This window comes from Enhydra lutris, unplaced genomic scaffold (assembly GCF_002288905.1).
Source record: "Enhydra lutris kenyoni isolate GAN:26980312 unplaced genomic scaffold, ASM228890v2 scaffoldscaffold38, whole genome shotgun sequence".
Taxonomy (NCBI): domain Eukaryota; kingdom Metazoa; phylum Chordata; class Mammalia; order Carnivora; family Mustelidae; genus Enhydra; species Enhydra lutris.
Genome location: NW_019154122.1, coordinates 8,582,578 through 8,604,410, shown reverse-complemented (window position 1 = coordinate 8,604,410; position 21,833 = coordinate 8,582,578). Strand labels below are relative to the sequence as shown.

The window sequence follows — 21,833 nt, the reverse complement described above, 5'->3', positions numbered from 1 at the left end:
TGGTATACCGTAACGTATCTTGCAAAAGATTTCGCAAGATCCTATATAAAATAGTTGTTTAACGTTGCGGCAAATTATTCTTGAGAGGGATGGGCTTCTGATCCCGTCATTGCTTCGCCTGGCAGTGAGAAGGGCGGCCTTGTTCTGACACTTTCCCAAGCAGGCGGGGATCCTGGTGCCCGGAAACGGCCAGCTCCTGGCCGAAGGGTGAGTCAGGAGTCCTGGCTTCTCCGGGGAGAGGCACCGGCAGCCGCTCTGACACGCAGCGCTATCAAAACCAACTCCCTTTCTCTCTTTTGTTCCTCTAGGCCGGCGCCTGGGACCCCTGCTTAAGGGGCTGGAGACCGTCCCCGTCTCTGGAAGCTCAGCGCCCCAGGTCTGACCGAGCGCCCGCCCCGCGGCCCACTCCCTGTGTGCCTGCGCGCCTGCGCATCAGGTTCGGGCGCGCGAGCGTTCCTTTCAAGCCCCGCGTTTCTCCCTCCCCCGCGCGCCTGCGCGCCGGCTGGGAGGAACTCGGCGTTTCGGCCTCCGCGGGCGGGCGGACGCGCGCGTGCCCGCGGCGAGGGAGGCGGGCCGCGCGCACCGGTGGGAAGCGTCCGGCTGCCACAGCGCCAGCTCCGTCGTAGTCGCTGCCGCCCGGGTCCCGCTCGCCCCTCCTCCCCGCTCCCCCGCCCGCCGCCGCCCGGGCGCATGCGCCGCCGGAGCGCGAGGGTCGGCTTCGGGTGTGTGGTGGCGGCAGAGCGGAGCTGCGAGGCCCGAGAGTCAGAACCTGGGGGAGAGGGATGGTCTCTGCACGGGGGGGAGCCGGAGGAGCCGCCGCCGCTGCCGACGCCACCGCCGCAGCCGCCGCCGCCGCCGTCTCGGCGCCCGCCTCCCGGCGCTGACGGGCTCGTACGAAGCCGGCGAGGGAGAACCCGCACCAGCGGTCGCCGGCACACCGCCCAGCATGGTCCGGGAAACCAGGCACCTCTGGGTGGGCAACTTACCGGAGAACGTGCGGGAAGAGAAGATCATCGAGCATTTCAAACGGTGAGTGACACGCGGCCCGGGGCCGCGCTCTCCCCTCGGGCGCTGCTGCCCGCCCGGCCCGTTGCCGGCCCCTCCCCGTGCGCGGAACTGCTGAGGGGACCCGGGCCAGACCCACGGACGGGTGCGGGGGGCGCGCGGTTGTCTGGCCGCCGCTCGGCCCGCGTCGCGGCGTTGGGCCTCGGGCCTCGGCGGAGCGGTCCGGCTGCCGCCCTCTCCCGCCCCAGCGAGGAGGAGGCTGTCGCTCGGCCTCCGCGGAACCGGCGCCGGGAGGGCGCCCGCAAGCCGGCGGGGCAGGAGTAGGGTCGCGTCCTTGCGCACCGCCGCCCCGGACCCCCGTCCCGGCGCGGCCAACTCCGGAGTCCCGCCTCAAGTCCCGCTCCTCGCCCTGCCGACGCTTGGAAATGTCTAGCTGGGAGAGGGGTTTGTGCGACATGAGAGGCTTCACCCAGACACACGGCTCGGTAGGTGGTGTGGGAGCAGCTCGGAACCGGGGCAGCTACGAGGTTCTGGGCACCTCTCCCGAAAGGCTTACAGACCTAGAAACTACAGGGAAATGGCAAGCTCACATTCTCCTGTGGTTTTGTTGTTTTTTTTTTTTTAATTTTTCGGGGTTGGCTAGCGAGTATGATGTCTGAAAATAAGTTGGTGCGCCTGTTTCGGCTCTTTTCGCCTTCCAGTCCGCCTCAGCCCTCTGGGGTCTCTGGGTGAGGACGGTGGTGAGGACCGAGGGCTTTCAGTGGAAGCCTCACGGCGGGTAGGACGGTGCCCAGCGAGCGCCGGAGCCCTAGAGCCTCGGGATCGCTACCTCCGCGGCCGCGCGGGGTTAGCGCTGAGGGGCCGCCTTTGAAAGAACAGTGATTCCCTCCCGCCCAGAGTTTTTGAACCGGTCATTGGAAGAATGCACGTCTTTTAAGATCAGGAGATGTAGTTTTTTTAAAGTTCCCAGAATATTTTTTTTCGGTGAGATGTTGGGATCACTGTTTTGGTATCTCTGCTACGGTAGCATTCAAGCGCCTGCTTTCTTTGTGGAACGTATGCGTACCCTGACGGGTAGAGTCCTCGGTGTAACATACTGAAAGTGACGATGTGCTTAAGCTTGGTGCAGAATGAGGAGGACTGTAGCAGATCCGTGCTCGTCCTCGAAAATTACCGTTCCTTGCGATATTCCAGACCCGGAACGATCTTCAGTTCGGTTTACTCCTAATTCCTCTTACTATCTAGTGAGTGGAGGAAATTATGGAGCGCCCTTATTAGTGAGTCACCATGGGAAAAACAGATTGCGTCGCTTGCTCCTGAGCAGCTTGGATAGGGAAATGGAAGCAGAGGCAGCAGAGCTGGATCCACTCCGTCTTTTTAAATGGAGGATCATTGATTCTGTTGGTGGTTGCTGTTACTGGGGTATTAAATCTTCACCGCTGGAGCGCGCGTCTGCGCGTGTCCGCGTGTGAAAAGCAGCCGGCAATAGTGAGGCCATTCATAACCTGCTCAGGCTGTCCTCGGCAGGGCTGGGGGAGGCGCGCTTCCAGGGACTCTCCCGGTGTTTACTACGTTGTGCTGAAAAACCAGGCAAGGGCAGGCAGGGAGCAAAAACTCACCTCTACCCCGCTGGTAAAGGGGAGCGAGACCTGGGCTCAGTGGGGAAGCAGATGGGAACTTTTCCCTCCCTGGCGCGGCTCCACCCTTTACCTCCACCCACCGCCCCACTGTCTTCAGTGCTTTGGTGGGAAAGTCCTGTAGGTGCAGATTATCGGAGTGGAAAAGCCATTTTAGGTGTGCTCACTTTTAACTCCTGTGGACTTTCTCTGTAGGTCTCTGGGAAATTCGGCTGTACCGACGTGCAGACACGTGCATTGCAGCATTCGCGGTGCTCCTCAGTGTTCTGTGGCCAGACGTGTCATTTCGCATTATGCACATTCCAGAGACATTGCATACCTCTTGCAGGGAGTTTGACTCCTCTCAAGATGAGGGGAGAGGGAATGGGGAGAGGAGATCGTCCGCGGGAGTTTTGGGAGATTTTTAAGTGGATGGTGCTGCGGTCCGGCTTGTGTGAATGACTTTCTAAAATGGCGGCCAGGACCCACTTTATGTGGGAATCAGCAGAGCCGCTCTCAGAATGCACAGAGGGAGGAGGGGGCGGAGGATGCGAGCTGCCTTCGAAAGCGGAGGTCTGGAGGAACGTTACTGTATTAAACAGGGCTTAGCGGGCACACTGCGTTTAAAGGGGCATCTCACCTATGGCAGAGCACAAGCAGATGCTACCAAAAGCAGATTCTGTTAAAACTAAGCAGACCGTGTGTCCATGACACTCCTTTATGTTAAAAGCGATTTTTAAAAAAAATTAGGACAAACGTCCTTAGCTCTTTGAAAAGGCAGTGCATTCTTATGGGTTTAAAGAGTGTGAAGGGTTTACAGAGAAAAATCTCCCCTTCACCCCTGACCTCGGGATTCCCAGTTCCCATCCCCCACTTCCCACCCAATCCCCGGGACAGGTAATCTCTATTTATGGTTTCTTGTTTATTCTTACATACGTACAAGAAATGTTTTTGCTTTTCCAGCTGTGGAGTTAAATGGACCCTGTCTGGAGGAATTCAAAGCCTTTTATCCCTGTTGTAGAAAATGTTTTGTAAAATGTGTTATTGCTACAGGGGAAAACGAAATTTGAGTAATTTAAGTGAAAGGGATAAAAAGGTAGTTGTACCAGAACGATAGCTGTGTAAGAAAATGTAAGGATATACACTTATAGTGTTTTCTAGAACTCAAGATGAGAGAAACCCTCTAATACCTTTACCAGCTTTCACCCTTTTCCCTTGCTAATTACAACATTAACTAATAACTGTTTTACAGGATTAAGAGGTGTATATCGGGAATATATTACGTAAAACGTTTTCAGAATTATTCTTGTAACACTGATTAGGCTATTGTAGTAAGTGTTTGGGGTTTTGTTTTTGTTGTTTTTTAAAGATTAAACCAGTTTTGGAAGCAGGGCAGCTTAGAGGGCACTTTTGTGTGTGTTTGGGGGAGGGGTCAGAACCAGATCATTTTTGTGTTATTTACAGTGTATTATTTTTATTATTTGCTATGGTCAGTATTTTTGGTGGAAAATAGATTGAGGGAAGGATGCTGATAATGGCTTTTTTCCCGTTCGTACTAAAGAAAGACCCAGTCTTTAAAATACAATCAGAGCATTTTCAAAATTTGGCTTTACCTTCTTGCAATAGAATATATTTGTTGTGTTCGTTTTCTTTACAGTTTTTTAATATGCCGCTGAAAAAAATTAAATGAGGACTATTTCTGAATCAGATTTTAGTTAACAAAGATCTGTTGCAGGGACTGAATTTGCACAATAGAGAAAGTCCTTTCTTTGTATGTTAGCTGGGTTGAAGGGGGAAGGGAGGAGTTAAACAACAATTGGTTGCTGTCTTTTAGTTGTAAGAGAGAGAGGTGTGTGCAAAGATGATTCCCTGAATTAGAATGAGCGAACGAATAGAGAGCCCTTTAAAGAATATAAAATTCTCTATCTTATTTGCCTATTTTAAGTAAATCACATTTTCAGGTTCTTCCCGTCCATCCCCAGTTTTAGAGAAGACGTTAAAGATTGTGCAGAGGTAGAGCAAGGTAGCAGCTTATGTAAAAATTTTGTCAAAGAATGAGACCCATTTAAAAATGTATTTTTGGCTTTGCTAATTTTAAATATTACAATGGTTTTCTGAGTTAAAATAGCTGGAATACGTGTTACATGTATTTGGATATCTTTACTTTGGGGACACAGTAAAAATATAGTGGAAGAATTTCCTTGTCTTTAGTATTCTATAACTAGAGGTATTTTTAGACTTCAAACAAATTTGACTCACCCTAGCCTTACATCATTGCTACATCGTTTCTTTTTTAGAGCCCAGCCAGTTTCTATGTAGAAACAGCTCTGGTTTTGAATGTTAGAATTTTGATATTTTTGTGACGGGCTTTTGTACATTTAAAAAATAAAATTCAGTTACCGTGATAAATAGCATTAAAAATTAATACAGAATGCTTGAAATGTTGTATTTTATTTCCTAAGGAGGATGCCTCTGGCAGATTGGGGGAAAATAGGGCTCAGTGCCAGGAAGATTGGTGATGTTTGACTTGTGGAGGGCACCCTTTTCAAACTGCTTTTCTTGTAGATTCTTGATTGCTCAGGCATTGTATTGTTTGGTAAGCTTATGAAGAGATTTCAGGCTTGATTTATGAGGCACTTCTAATCCTGTGAACATTCATGCTTGGGGAAGATTTATATAGAAGTTCTAAAGATAGTGGTAATGTAAAAGTTTTTCCAGATAGTCTTTTAAGTCTTACTTTCTCCTTACTTTGAAATTTGCTTAAATTAAAAAAAAAAAAAACGTTTGAGGGGCGCCTGGGTGGCTCAGTCGTTAAGCGTTTGCCTTTGGCTCAGATCATGATCCTGGGGTCCTGGGATGGAGCCCTATATCGGGCTCCTTACTCAGCGGGAAACCTGCTTCTCCCTCTCCCACTCCCCGTGCCTGTGTTCCCTCTCTCTCTATGTCTCTGTCAAATAAATAAATAAGATCTTTTTTTTTTTTAAGATTTTATTTATTTATTTGACAGAGATCACAAGACGGCAGAGAGGCTGGCAGAGAGAGAGGGGGAAGCAGGCTCCCTACTGAGCAGAGAGCCCGATGCAGGGCTTGATTCCAGGACCCTGGGACCGTGACCTGAGCCGAAGGCAGAGGCTTTTAACCCACTGAGCCGCCCAGGCACCCCTAAATAAATAAAATCTTAAAATAAAAATAAAAAAAATGTTTGAAATAGTTTGTGAGAACTAGCATATACAATTGGAGATGATATATTTCTGTTTTTACTTATAAGAATCTGTGGTGTTTGAGCTGTAGTTAACTAGTCCACATTATTTAGAGTAAGCATTGTGGTCTGCAGATACCTTTAGTATATATCGTTATTAAAATTGGGCTCCTGAATTTCCTTATTGGATGCTTTGTAATAAATGTTCAAGCCCTTGAAACACACCTATATTAGCCTGCTGAACAAGGAGACAAAATAAAGTAATACTTTTCTATAGTTAAATTTCTAAAGTTTACTGCTATCTTTATTTATTATTACTATTAGTTGCCTTAGAGCTACTCATGTTTTGAGTGAAAATAGCATACTCGGCGGGGGGGGGGTGCCCAGGTGGCTCAGTTAAGAGTCTGCTTTCATCTCAGGTCATGATCCTGGGGTTCTGGTATCGAGCCCTGCATTGGGCTCTCTGCTCTGTGAGAAGCCTCCTTCTCCCTCCCACTCCCCCTGCTTGTGTTTCCTCTCTCTCTACCTCTCTGTGTCATATAAAATCTTTAAAAAAGAAAAGAAAGGAAAATAGCATACTCTGTTGTGGAAACCAGTTAGGATGTTTAATCGTTTTATTAGAAACCATATAATTTTTGTATTCTACCTGTTTTCGCTGTGCGGAAATACGCTTTTCTGTGAAGAGATGTTCTCGATACAATTGTACAGTATTAAAATATTCAGGACCCCCCCCCCCACGTGCATCTGTATCTGCCAGGTTGAAAATTGTAAACATCTGAAACCCACAAAGACATGTCTCTGTAAAATGCTAACTAAATTTAGTGAATTCTTGGATTTAATTACTTAGGAGTTCATTTTGAATATAGAGATAAACTGAAATTTAGCATAAAGGTTTTTATTATGTAAGGAACCACTCCAGTTCTTACAGTTAAGGAGTATTTGTGGGAAAATTAAAATGGGAAACACAGTTGTTTGTCCTATTGCTTGTTTTGGTGTTAGATTTTTTAGTCCAGCATACCAAATCTCTAGAGTAATATATGTCTTTTTTTTTTTTTTTTTGAAGATTTTATTTATATATTTGACAGGCAGAGATTACAAGCAGGCAGAGAGGCAGGCAGAGAGAGAGGAGGAAGCAGCTCCCTGCTGAGCAGAGAGCCCGATGCTGGGTTTGATCCCAGAACCCTGGGATCATGACCTGAGCGGAAGGCAGAGGTTTTAACCCACTGAGCCACCCAGGCGCCCTGTAATATATGTCTTTGTTAAGTGCAGACTTTGGCTTACTTGAGAATTTTGACAAATGGAATGGCAATTTTTTGAGTGTACCTTGTATGGACCTTGATGGTTACGTTCCTATCATGTTTACACACAGTATATGAACTTAGGTGTGTAATACATTTGTAGTTTTATGTATATATATAATATATATAACACATAATACATATATATATACACACATTTATAGATTCTTAAAATGATTTTTTTTAACCTTCACCTCATTTTATTCCTTTCATTCAAAAACTAGGACATCTGTATTCCTCTTAAACATTTTGTATTTCAGGGGCACCTGGGTGGCTCAGACGGTTAGGCCTCAGACTCTTGGTTTCGGCTCAGGATTGTGAGATTGAGCCCCTACCTTCAGCTCTCTGCTCAGCGGAGTCTGCTTGAGATTCTTTCCCTCTGTCCCTATCCCTGTTCCTGAGCACATACAAGCATGCGCGCGCTTTCGCTCTCTCTCAGATAAGTAAATCTTTTAAAAATTTTTTGTATTTTACAAAATGACATCTGGCATGCAGTGATTTGTGTCATCGTTAAGTTGGTAGGTGGTAAATTTTTTTGTCTCAAGCGTTAATTTTTAAAAATTATGCTGTTACACTGTAGTAAAGGCTCTTGTGTATTCAAGATTTCTTAAAAATCACCTTGGGTTTTTTTGTTTTGTTTTGTTTTTTAGTTTTTTAGGATTTTATTTGAGAGAGTGCATGCACATGAGGTTGGGGGGTGGAGGGCAGAGGGAGAGGGTGAGGGACAAGCAGACTCCCCGCTGAGCACAGAGCCCAAGGAGTGGCTCCTTGCAGGACTTGGTCCCAGGACCCCAAGATCATGACAGCAGAAGTCAGAGGCTTGGTGGACTGAGCCACCCAGGCACCCTGCAGAGGATTCTAACTTCCTCATTTCCATGTTTGTAAATAATTTATGCTCATCACAACTTAGAAACTAAAGTAGCTATTAGACTTGCTGCTAGATACTTTAATGTATTAATAAAGATGCATATGTATTACTGTTTTATAGTTTAAAAATTATACTTTGGAGAATTTTGGACACATATAAAAAGAGAAAAGTAGTAAGTGAATCCTGTGTACCCAGCATTTAGCCCAAACAACTATCATTTGTGGCCTGTCTTGATTTATGAAGAAAATTAAAGCAAAGGAGGGGATAGAGAGTCATGGGGGTGGGAGGAATGAGTAAGGCTTCTTTGAAAAGATGGTATTGTGGGGCACCTATGTGGCTCAGACAGTTAAAGCAGCTGCCTTTGGCTCAGGTCATGATTCCAGGGCTTTAGGATTGAGCCCCACATTGGGCTCCCTGCTCAGCGGAGGGCCCGGTTCTCCCTTTCTCTCTGCCTGCTGCTCTGCCTACTTATTCTCTCTCTCTCTCTCTCTGTCAAATAAATAGATAAATAGAAAATTTTTTTAAAAAGATTTTATTTATTTGACAGAGAGAAACAGTGAGAGAGGGAACACAAGCAGGGGGAGTGGGAGAGGGAGAAGTAGGCTTCCCACCGAGCTGGGAGCCCCATGTGGGACTCTATCCCAGGACCCTGGGATCATGACCCAAGCCGAAGGCAGATGCTTAAAGACTGAGCCACCCAAGCGCCCCAATAAATAAAATCTTAAAAAAAACAAAAACCCAAACACTAACTCTCCTTAGTTTAAAAAAATAAAAGGGAAGATAAAATGGCATTTGATATACCAGAATGAGTGTCTGACCATGTTTAGATCGACTTATTTCTTACCAGTAATATTTTTCTCATTTAAAATTTATTTTGGAATATAGTTCATGAATGGTACAAAGAATTCCCACATTCCCTTCATCCAGATTCCTCAGTTGTTAGCACTTTGTGACATTTGCTCCATTACTCTTTTTGTGGCATGATACCCTGTAACCCTTAAAGTCTCTAGTATATATCTTCCCAAAACAAGGACACTCTTGCATTGCACCTCATTGTCTTCCCAGCCAGGAAGTCAGTATTGGTGCCATACTACTGCCCAGTCCATAGACCCCATTCACCCAATGCCAGCCATCCCCACAGCGTTTCATTTTCCGTCCAGGAGCTTAGCCATGTATTGCTGTTGGTGGCTGTGTCTCATCATTCTGAATACTTTCTCAGTCTTACCCTAATTCTCATGTGCCTGTTAGTCTTAGAAAGCACAGGTCCTTTGGGGAACCTGGGTGGCTCAGTCAGTTAAGCATCTGCATTCAGCGTGGGTCATGATCCCAGGGTCCTGGGTTTGAGCCCAGTGTTGGGCTCCCTGCTCAGTGGGGAGTCTGCTTCTCCCTCTGCCCCTCCCCCTGCTCATGCTTGCTCACTTGCGCACGCTCTCTCTCTCAACTGAATAAATAAAATCTTAAAAAGGATAGGCCTTTCCTTCTTCAGGATTAAACCCTCCAGTTGAGTCTGTCCAGTATTACCTCATGACCAGATCAGAGCATGCATCTTGGCAAGAATACCACAGAAATGATTCTTTGCTCTTCTCAGAGTAGCATATAAGGAGGCAAACAGTATGGATCTGTGCCACCACTGGTGATACTAGTTTAACGGCTCACCTAGTCAAGTTAATATCTTTACTATTTTCCCTTTTGTATTTGATTAGCATTTTATGGGGAGATATCTTAATATTATAGTCTTTTCCTTTTATCAAGCCTACAGTCACCAACCTTAACAGTGATAACTCTTGCCGGTAAATATAGTGCTGTGATTCCTTCTATACTTAGTTTCCTGTAGGTAGGAGCTTTCTGTGTATGTGTATAATACTTACGATTTCTACTTTTTTCAGTGAGTTTTGGTCCAGGGCTTATTTGATAACCAAATTGTCCTAGGTTTGGCCAGTTGGAGCTCTTTCAAACTGGGTGTTGTGTCCTTTTGATATCTCTCCATCACTATTTAAGCATTTCTTTATTTCAGGCATAACAAAGGCTTATCATGTACTTTTCTTGTCCTATAATCAGTCATTTCTCCAAGAAATTCTAGTTCCCTTTAGTGTGGGATGGTATTTAGAAACCAACACCTGGGTGCTCAGTGTACCTAAGAAAATGTGTGTCATGTGGGTATCTATGATAGATATATATATATATTATATATATATTATATATAATATATATACATTATCTGTATCTCTGTGTCCCATTTTTAAAAAAGTTCACTTATGTTCCAATACCTGAAGATTTTTTCTAACCTCTCCAGTTTTAAAAATATGTATATTTTTAAAGATTTTATTCATTTATTTGACAGACCATGAGAGAGGGAACACAAGCAGGGGGAGAGGGAGAGAGAGAAGCAGGCTTCCTGCTGAGCAGGGAGCCTGATGGGGGGGGCTTGATCCTAGGACTCTGGGATCATGACCTGAGCTGAAGGCAGATGCTTAACGACTGAGCCACCCAGGTGCCCCATAATCTCTGCATTTTTATATTTGTAAATTTTTTCTTAGTGAGAAACCTGATTGCTGCTATTCTCACTATATTTGCCCAGTCAGTTCTGTTTGCCCAATCAGTTCTCTTCTTAGTGTAGCTAATGTCTAAACCACTCTACTTCCCCCCACCTCTGTCACCCTGCTGCCTCTGTTTCTCATTCCCTTCCTCTCAACTACTTTCTTTGGAAACCAACATTTGAGGGTGAGGAACAGGAAAGGAAGATGGGACTGGAAGTGACTTGCATTTTTTGCCCTCAATATTTTCCTCTCCTAGGAGATAGTTTAATGGATGAATACATTCACCTGTCTCTGATTTAAAGCAGATATGGAGAGCGCCTGGGTGGCTCAGTTGGTTGAGTGTCTGTCTTCAGCTCAGGTCATGATCCTAGGATCTTGGATTGAGTCCCACGTCAGGCTCCCTGCTAAGCGGGGGGCCTGCTTCTCCCTCTGCCTGCGGCTCCCCCTACTTGTGCCCTCTCACTGTCAAAGAAATAAAAATGAAAACAAAACAAAACAAAATCAGATACAGAGCTACCTGACTCTTAAGATCGTGGTTTTGGTTCTAAGCCACCACTGACTTGGTGACATGAGTATAATCACTGGATCTGTCTGAGCTTTATTATATGCTGAGTCACACAGAAGAGGAGATAGTGAGAAAGAAGTTTGTTTCTTAGGAATAGTATTAGGAATCCTCATTGCTTCATTTATTTGGTTGTCAGTCACTCATTTTGGTATCTCAGCAAAATTATACCTTTGCCCTACCTTCCCCTAAACCTTACTGACCTTAACTTAAAAAAAAAAAAAAAAAAAAAAAAAAAGAGTTATAATTGATGTATACTTGAAACTAATAATGTTATATAACATAATTTGATATTTGTATATATTTCAGTATGGCCACCATGTAAGTCTAGTTAACACCTGTCACTATACATCGTTACAAAAATGTTTTTCTTGTTCTTTTATTATTTTATTTTTTAAAGATTTTATTTATTTATTTGACAGAGAGAGAGAGAGAGAGATCACAAGCAGGCAGAGAGGCAGGCAGAGAGAGAAGGGGAAGCAGGCTCCCTGCTGAGCAGAAAGCCCAACGCAGGCCTCTATCCCAGGACCCTGAGACCATGACCTGAGCTGAAGGCAGAGGCTTAACCCGCTGAGCCACCCAGGCGCCCTTATTATTTATTTTTTTTAAAAAAAGATTTTAGGGCGCCTGGGTGGCTCAGTGGGTTGAGCTGCTGCCTTTGGCTCAGGTCATGATCTCGGGGTCCTGGGATCGAGTCCCGCATCGGGCTCTCTGCTCAGCGAGAAGCCTGCTTCCCTCTCTCTCTCTCTCTCTCTCTCTCTCTGCCTGCCTCTCCGTCTACTTGTGATCTCTCTCTGTCAAATAAATAAATAAAATCTTTAAAAAAATAAAATAAAAAAAGATTTTATCTATTAGAGAGCATGAGTGGGGGGAGGTGCAGAGGGAGAGGGAGAAGCAGACTCCCCGCTGAACAGGGAGCCTGACGTGGGGCTTGATCCTGGGATGCTGGGACCATGACCTGTGCTGAAGGTAGACACTTAACTGACTTAGCCACCTGGGTGCCCCCAATTTTTTTTTTCTTGTGAGGAGGACTTTTTTTTTTTTTTAAGATTTAATTTATTTGACAGAGAGCAGGAGCAGGGGGGAGAAGGAGAAGCAAACTCCCTGTCCAGCAGGGAGGCTGACTCAGGGCTCGATCCCAGTGCCCTGGGATCATGACCTGAACCTAAGGCAGATGCTTAACCCCACTGTGCCAGTTGGACATCCCAAGATTTAATTTTTTAAGTAATCTCTACACGCAGTCTAGGGCTTGAATTTAGAACCCCAAGATCAAGAGTCTCATGTTCCACCTACTGAGCCAGCCAGGTGCCCCTGTGTTGAAGACTTTTAAGACTTACTTTCTTAGCAACTTTAAAATAAGCAATATAGTATTGATAACTAGTCAGTATGTGGCACATTACATCCCTGTGACTAGTGTCTAACTAGAAGTTTGTACCTTTTGACCCCCTTTCTTTCACTCATTTCACCCTTCTAATCACTGCCCCCCCATCTTTTCTCTGTAGCTGTGAGCTTATGGTTTTTGTTGTTGTTTTTAAGATTTTACACAGAATGAGATCATATGATATTTGTCTTTCTCTGACTTCATTTAGTATAATGCTCTCAAGGTCCATCCATGTTGTCTCAAATAGCAAGACTTCTTTTTTTATGGCTGTTTAGTACTCCATTGTGTATATACACATCTTTACCTGTTCTTCAGTCCCTGGACAGTTAGGTTGTTTCCATGTCTGGGCTGTTGGAAATTATGCTGCAGTGAACATGGGATGCACAGTATCTTCTCATGTTAGTGTTTTCACTTTCTCTGGATAAATATCCAGAAGTGCATTGCTGGATCATATGGTAATTCTATTTTTAAAGTTTTGAGGAATCTCCATACTGTTTTCCAAAGTGGCTGCACTCAAAACTTTCTTTTTCTCCTCCCTCTGTATACTCTTGGTCCCTATCCAACAGGTTCCTTAATGAGTTAAGACCCTTATTCTTGGGGTGCCTGGGTGGCTCAGTGGGTTAAAGCCTCTGCCTTCGGCTCAGGTCATGATCCCAGGGTGCTGGGATCGAGCCCCGCGTCAGGCTCTCTGCTCAGCAGGGAGCTTTTTTCCCTTCCTCTCTCTCTGTGTCTCTGCCTACTTGTGATCTTTCTCTCTCTGTGTCAAATAAATAAATAAATGATCTTAAAAAAAAAAGACCCTTATTCTTTAGCACAAGCCCTGGAATGCTGGAGTTTGTACAGTTTGTATTATTTTGAAGTAGATTCCAGACATTTTATCCATAAATATTTCAGTATTTATGTCTAGAAGATATATTCCTATTTCATATACCCAGTCAGTATTCAAGTTTGTAATTGATTGTGTGTGTGTTTTTTAAGAATGTTTTTTTAAAAACTCGGGCTCTATTTAAGGCACACCAATTATAATTGGTGATATGTAATTCTTTAAAAATTTTATTGGAAAACTTAAAAAAAAAAAAGTTGGGGGGAGGGCACCTGGCTGGCTTTGGTAGAGCATGAGACTGATATTGGGGTTGTGAGTTTAAGCCCTAGTAAATTAAAAAAAAAAATTATTGAGGTTTAATTTGCATTCAATAAAATGTACTTATTTTAAGTGTGAAGTTTATTGAATTTTGAGAAATGTAGGCATCTTGTATCCACCACCACCACCACCATCCTAGTCGAGAAACTACAGTTTGTTTATTTACTTATTGATGAACATTTTGGCTATTGAAGTCTCTTAATCTGTAGATTTTAATCTCCCTCTCTCCTTACAACTTAATTTGTTGCAAACCAGGTTGATTGTTCTATAGAGTTTCTCACTGTGTGAATTTTGCTGGTAACATTCTTGTCCATGGGGCATTTGGGTAGCTCAGTCAGGTATCTTGACTATTTTGGCTCAGGTCATGATCTTAGGGCCATGAGATAAGAGCCCCAAGTTGGGCTCCAGGCTGGGTATGGAGCCTGCTTGGCATTCTCTCTCTCCCTCTGCTCCTCCCTATGCTCTCTCTTAAAAAAAAAAAAAAAAGAAAAAAAAATTCTTTTTCTCTATGATGTATGTTAATAACATCTTTTGTCCTCTGATTTTTTTTTTTTTCCTTAAGATTTTATTTATTTATTTGGCAGGGCAAGAGAGCACAATCCGGGGGAACAGTAGAGGGAGAGGGAGAAGCAGGCTCCCTGCCGAGCAGGGAGTCCCTATGACTAGGGGCTGGTCTCAGGACTCTGGGCTCATGACCCAAGCCAAAGGCAGATGCCTATCCATCTGAGCTACCCAGGCGCCCCTGAGTGGAACCATGTTAAAGTATTTTGGTAATTGTATTTCAGTATAATTGCTTTTCTTTGTAATCTTGTTCATTTTATTTTATTAATATTATTCTGAGGAAGGGTTTATAGGTTCACTAGACTGTCAGTCCAGGGCACGAAAAAGTTAAGAACTATTGGTTTAAACAAACCATTAGGTTAAGAACAGAATAGTAGCAGCGTATTTATGTACTAATTTTAGCATTGACGTAGAAAGGTTGAGGTGAGGGGCACCTGGGTGGCTCAGTCAATTAAGCGTCTGCCTTCCGCTCTGGTCATGATCCAGGGTCCTGGGATTGAGGACCCCATACAGGCTGCCTGCTTAGCAGGGAGCCTGCTTCTCCCTTTCCAGCTCCCCTGTGCTTGTGTTCCTTCTCTTGCTATCTCTTTGTCATAAATAAATAAAATCTTTAAAAAGAAAAAAAAAAAAACCGTTGAGGTGAAAAAGTTAAACTCACCAAAAGACTTGGACTGGAAAATAAAACAAAGATAGTGGCACGTGAATAGCTTGATTCCTGCCCCTCTTTTTTACTCATTGTACTCTTAGTGGTTAGAACTGCCCCCCCCCATGGGTTTTTTGTTGTTTTTAAGTTTTTGCATTCTCCTCCTCTTACTCCTAGTCTTATCCTAGAAATCGTGGAGTCTTTATATTTCTAATGTTGCTCCTTTTAGTCAGCTTGAATTCTTTCAATGACGGGAATTTCAGGCACATCTGTAGTTAGAATTAAACTCCATAATAAGTACTGACTTTTTTTTTTTTTTTTTTTAAGTAGGCTCCACACCCATTGCAGGGCTTCAGCTCATGACCTGAGCTGAGATCAGTTGGACACTTAACCCACTGAGCCACCCAGTTGCCTCTGTAGGCTTTAATCAGAAGAAACAAGATTTGCAAAAACCTCGTTTATAGAGAGCTCTTAAAATTCAGTTAGTGATGCTGTATGTGATGCTGTACGTAAAATAAGATGCTTTAACTCTACATAACACATTTATTACCTAAAGTGGGTACATGTAATTCCTCCCAGAAACCAAGTGGGTTGGGTTATAAGATTCCTAGGGTCTTTCCAGTTTAAGAAATCCTTGTTATAGCTGTCATTCGTAAGATGACGTAGAGGTCACTGGAATGCTATAAATTTTTTAAAAGTATGTATTAATGTTCAGTTGGATTATAAGAAAATTTAGTATCTAGAAATACTGTTGTAGCCATCATACAAAACATAGTGTATCACTTTGAAATGAATCATTCTGCTAACCAGCTATGTTCTTCAGTTAAAAGTAGCCTTTCTGGGTCAAGACTTAAGTGGTATTTTTTTTTTTTTTTTTTAAAGATTTTATTTATTTATTCAACAGAGAGAGGTCACAAGTAGGCAGAGAGGCAGGTGGAGAGAGAGAGGAGGAAACAGGCTCCTCACTAAGGAGAGAGCCCGATGTGGGGCTCCATCCCAGGACCCTGGGATCATGACTTGAGCTGAAGGCAGAGGCTTTAACCCTCTGAGCCACCCAGGCGCCCCCCTTAAGTGGTATTTGTAAAGTTTTAAATAATTTAACAGCATGTTGCAGTTAATTTAAAAAAAAAAGATTTTATTTATTTATTTGACAGACAGAGATCACAAGTAGGCAGAGAGGCAGGCAGAGAGAGAGAGGGGGAAGCAGGCTCCCTGCTGAGCAGAGAGCCAGGATGCGAGATCATGACCTGAGTGGAAGGCAGAGGCTTAACCCACTGAGCCACCCAGGCGCTCCATGTTGTAGTTAATTTAAAAAAAAAAAAAAAAAAAATGGTGTATATGTTTTGTTACATGTAAAGTGTGTAAGGCTGTACTCTAGTTTTTCTTACACTGACTCCTCTCTATTTTTCTTGTGAAGTAACCCTTTCCACAGGGGTTTTTGACACAGGTTATCCTTTTTAGCATATATTTGCTTTGTCATTCTAAAAGTAGATGTATAAAAGGAACTTTCATCACAGCTTTGGGTCTCACAGGGTTATGACATTTGATTTCCTTTGTGTTGATCTTACAGGAAATTTTGTTTTAAAAATGTTCTTCTGTGTGTTTTTTCTGAATGGTTTATTTTTCCTAAAAAAAAAAAAGCTTTTTAGTTCTAGAGATTATAACTAATCGAATTAAAATGTTGACTGGGGAAGTTTGCATATTTAATAATATGATTGGCTTAGAAACTAGCAACTTTTTTTTTTTTTTTAAGATTTTATTCATTTGACAGGTAGATGAACACAAGCAGGGGAAGTGGCAGGCAGAGAAGGGAGAAGCAGGTTCCTGGCTGAGCGACCAGGTGCCCCAGTGACTTCTCAAAAAATTTTATTTATTTATTTATTTATTTTTAAAAGATTTTATTTATTTATTTGACAGAGATCACAAATAGGCAGAGAGACAGGTGGAGAGAGAGGAGGAAGAAGGCTGCCTGCCGAGCAGAGAGCCAGATGCGGGGCTTGATCCCAGGACCCTGAGATCATGACCTGAGATGAAGGCAGAGGCTTAACCCACTGAGCCACCCAGGCGCCCCGTGACTTTTTTTTTTTTTTTAAGAGTTTGTACTTTGTGAGCTTGAGCAGGGGGAGGGGCAGAGGGATAAGCAGACTCTTGTGCTGAGCACGGAGACCCATACAAGGCTTGATCCCACAACCCTCATACCAGGACCTGAGCTGAAATCAAGAGTCTCACATTTAACTGACTGAACCACCCAGGTGCCCTGTAACTTATTTTTTAATTGGATGGGGTTAATTCCATGCCAAGGTTCTTTATGGGGAAGCACTTTTACTTAAAAGTTTATGAAACACTGGGGACGCCTGCCTGGCTCAGTTGGTTGAGCAGCTGCCTTTGGCTCAGGTCGTGATCCCGGCGTCCTGGGATCGAGTCCCGCATTGGGCTCCTTGCTCCGCAGGGAGCCTGCTTCTCCCTCTGCCACTGTCTGCCTGTGCTCACTCTCTCTCTCTGACAAATAAATAAAATCTTTAAAAAAAAAAAGGTTTATAAAACACTGGAATTCGGTAAAAAAAAAAAAAATCCAAAGACCTTTTAAGATCGAGGAGTGATAACCCATTTCCTAAATCTAGGAGTAGAGGTAGTCTTCAAGGATTTTACAAAAAAAACTCACAGTGGAATATGAAAAGAATATGGAATTTATGTACATTACAAAAAGATGGGATCATGTTTTTGTCTTCTATTTTATCTTAGCAACTATATAGTATGAAATAAGGATAAAAGTCAGTAGTCAAGGGAAGTATTAGAAGTATTTGTAAGTTTTCCAAAGTCGTCGTTTAAATTATCATTTTACTAAGAAGTTAAAAGTTTAAAAATGAATTTCTTGGGGCGCTTGGTTAACTCAGTCGGTTAAGGATCTGCCTTCGGCTCAGGTCATGATTTTAGGGTCCTGGGATGGGGGGGCCCATCAGGCTCTCTGCACAGCTGGGAGTCTCCTCCTGCTTCTCACTCTGCCCTTCCCTTCCCTCTCTTTCGCTCATTCTTTCTCTCTCAAATAAATAAAATCTTTAAAAAAAATGAATTTCTTCTCAGTAGTTGTAAATAATAGTTCTGGTAAACCAGGTAGGAATCATGTTTTCAAAGAGCCCTTTGTATTCATACTAGGGACTCTTGATGTGGATTTTTGCTCTTACTTGTTCTCTAGGCTTCTGTTACTTCCACTTTGTTCTCTCCAGTCTTCCCTTTTTTTGATCAGCTTGCCTTGCTCCTCTTTTCTCCATCTGTTTTATTTATTGTCATTACTCTGAGAAATGGATAATCATCACTTGCATTCTCTTGACAATTAATTTTACTTGAACTTCTCCCAGAAAAGTACTATGTAAATCAGACACATTTATGAAGTTAATGAATTATTGTGAGAACAAATGTCCAAGTGTTAACTTAGTAGTCATCATATTCCTGTACTATATATTTGATTTTTCCAGTACAGAGTCCTCTCTCCTGTTCTCTAGAGGAGTACTTTATGAATTATTTCTAAGATTGGCTAAAATACCCAGTCTTCCTATTTGATCTCACCAGTAGGATCTAAAGATTATAGAATCTTTGCCATTTTTTCTCATAATTGAATAGTCTTTCAGAGCTTTACATGTCAGCTGAGCACTATCCTTTTGTTAAAAAATAATGAAAAAAAATTTTTTTAAAGTAAATTCTATGCCCAACATGGCTTGAACTCACCACCCTGAAATCAAGAGTCACATGCTCTACTGACTGAGCCAGCCAGGCACCCCTCAAATTAATTTTACTTAGTAAATAGTTTCTCATTAGATTGGTATAAAATAATGGATATGTTTGTATATAATATATATATATATATTTTTTTTTTTCCACTGAGGTAATGATGCCTATAATAGTTTGAAGAATTTTGTCATTTGAGGCTTTACTGAAAACATTGCTTTTCTTTTCTTTTCTTTTTTTTTTTTAAAGACTTTACTTATTTATGTGACAGACAGATCACAAGAAGGCAGAGAGAGGAAGGGAAGCAGGCTCCCTGCCAAGCAGAGAGCCCGATGCGGGGCTCGATCCCAGGACCCTGAGATCATGACCTGAGCCGAAGGCAGAGGCCCTAACCCACTGAGCCACCCAGGCGCCCCAAAACATTGCTTTTCTTAAGAATTAGTCATCAAATTTTCATGTACAGGATTCTAGGCATTCACCATAGATTCAGTAAACAGATGAATTTAGTTTTGTTGGTTGAATTAAGCTTGTCATCAGTCTTCAAGTTTACTTAAACCCTCTGAAGTAGAGTCAGAACCAGTATAAGTAGCTTTTCATATAAAAAAGTCATCTATTATGTTCATAGCAGCATTATTCACAATAGCCAAAAGATGGAAGCAGCCAGTGTTGTGACCCGTGAGTGAATAAACAGAATGTGCTAATTAGATTTGTGACAAACAGAATTCATGCAATGGAATATTACTCAGCCTTAAAAAGGGAAGGAAATTCTGACTCCTGCTACAACGTGGAGGAACCTTGAAGAAACTGTGCTCATTGAGGGAATTTGACATTTCTGTGGATTCTCTGTATGCATGCCTATTAAATTTGCTTTTTTCCTGTTTAAAAAAAATACGCTGGGGTTCCTGAGTGTCCTAGTCAATCAAATATCTGACTCTCGATCTCAGCTCCGGTCTTGATCTCTGGGTCCTGGGTTCAAGCCTTGCATTGGGCTCCAGACTGAGTGGGGAGCCTACTCTAAAAGCAAAAACTAAACAAAGTTATGCTAAGGGAAATAAGTCAGGTCCCAAAAGGCTAAGTATTGTGTTATTCTACCTGTAGCAGGTACCTAGAGCAGTCAAATTCACATAGGCAGAAAGCGGAATGGTTATCCCGTTACACCGTACAAGAAGTGTTGCAGTAAGCAGTGTTTGTGTACTCTTCGCAGACATCTGCAGTTGCACATGCGTGATCAATCCCTGTGAATGCAATTTCTAGGGATGTGTACTTAATTCTTAATCAGTACTATCAAATTGTCTTCCTAAAAGGTTTTTCTGATTTGTACTTCTTCAGAGAATTTATGAAAATGTCTGTTATGTTAGACTAGTACCTAGGTATTATTAAAATTTTGGGTTTTGTGTTATTTTACCCTCTTTAAAATTTAGGTTTTTTGGGGCACCTGGGTGGCTCAGTTGGTTAAGCGGCTGCCTTTGGCTCAGGTCATGATCCCAGCATTCTGGGATCGAGTCCCACATCGGGCTTCTTGCTTGGCAGGGAACCTGCTTCTCCCTTTGCCTCTGCCTGCCACTCTGCCTGCCTGTGCTCACTCTCTACATCTGACCAAAAAACAACAACAACAACAACAACAACAACAACAAAAACTTAAAAAAGAATAAATAAAATTTAGATTTTAAAAATTTTGAGTAAAATTGAACAGCGTTTTTGAGTGTATTTTTTTTGTTTACTATTTATGTGTATTTTATTCATTTTTAAGATTTTGTTTTTAAGTAATCTCTATGCCCAGTGTGGAGCTCAAACCCACAACCCTGAGATCAAGAGTTACGTGCTCCAATGACTGAGCCAACCAGGCACCCTCTGTGTGCACAAATGTGTATGTGCACATTTTAATTAATTAATTTTAAGAAAGATTTTATTTGAGAGAGAGAGAGAGAGAGAGAGCATGGGAGCAAGTGGGAGGAGGGGCAGAGGGAAAGGGAGAAGCAGACTCACCATTGACTGGGGAGCCTGATGGGGGGGGCTCCATGCTAGAACCCTGGGATCCTGACCTGAGCCAGTCACCCACTTAACTGACTGAGCCACCCAGGCACCCCAGTATGTGCATATTTTAAAAGAACTTCAGATATTTTATCTGTTTTTGTTTGGACCTGTGTTTCCCTTGATTTGTCAGCATTGTTTGTATATTTTGGAAAACATTTATTTCTCGTGTGTTACAGCTATTTTTCCCCATTTATCTTTTGACTTTTGTTATTTAGGGGCTATAATTTTTCTATGGTTTGTGTGGTCTTTTTCTTTCCTTTTTTTTTTTTGGGGGGGGAGATCACACAGAGTCGTTCAGATTACAACTATATTGAATTTGCAGAAGAATTCTACAATAAAATATTTAAATAAATAACATAGTGGGGCACTAGGGTGTCTCAGTCGGTTAAGCGCAGGTCATGATCTCAGAGTCCTGGGATCAAGCCCCCTACAATGGGCTGTCTGCTCAGCAGGGAGCCTGCTTCTGCCTCTCACTCTTCCTCTGCTCTAGCTCTCTAGCTCTCTCTCTCTCAAATAAACAAAATTAAAAAAAAAAAAATCACATAGCACATAGTAGACTTAGTAGGAGGCTTAGTAGGTATATATATATACATGGACATTCCAGAAACAAATAAAAAATGGAATTCATGTGGTCTTTTCTTTATGATTTAGAGGTTTTACCTCCTGTGTTGGGTCTTTCCTAGACCCAAGATTATATAACAAATGAATAATTTTTATTTATTTATTTTTTTGGCAGAGAGAGAACACAAATGGTGAGACTATTACAAATCATTCCTCCTTTCATCTTTTTCCACTCCTCCCCCTGTCCTTCGAAGTAGAGAAACATCTCTCAGAGTATTAGCTTTTTCTCCAGTGAGGCTAGGGATTTGTGGTTGACTGCCTTTTGCTGGCTTTAGGGATCCTTAGTCTGTCTTTTGCCATCTTTAGTGATTATTTGTACTTAGGCAAAAGATAATGTGATTAAAGGTGGAATATATTAATTATTTTAAAATGTTTATAAATCTACTTTATATATAGATTTATTTCACGGTAGATTTCCTGAAAGAATTCTGTATCATCATGAAATGGAAATGGCAGATTTTGGCTGGCACCAGTAATGGGGTACTTACCTTCCCAGTCAGGCACACTTGACATAGAAAATGTCTTCCAGGTATGCCCAGTTACGGGAACCAGAGCATATGGTTGATTTATATTGAGATAACATAGATCTTTTTTAAAATTTAACTTCAGGTAGTTAACATAGAGTGTATTATTAGCTTCAGAGG

General features: G+C 42.6%; 1 protein-coding gene across 2 annotated transcripts in view; it reads left to right on the top strand.

Moving 5' to 3' along the window:
- Nucleotides 1-886: 886 nt before the first annotated feature.
- Nucleotides 887-21,833, top strand: part of LOC111154596 (spen family transcriptional repressor) — a 97,742-nt gene continuing 76,795 nt past the window's right edge. For both annotated transcript variants that reach the window (XM_022514269.1, XM_022514268.1), the window contains exon 1: nucleotides 887-1,029. In XM_022514269.1, the coding sequence (XP_022369977.1) occupies nucleotides 947-1,029 (83 nt within the window). In that variant the 5' untranslated portion in view covers nucleotides 887-946. The remainder of the gene's footprint in view (nucleotides 1,030-21,833) is intronic.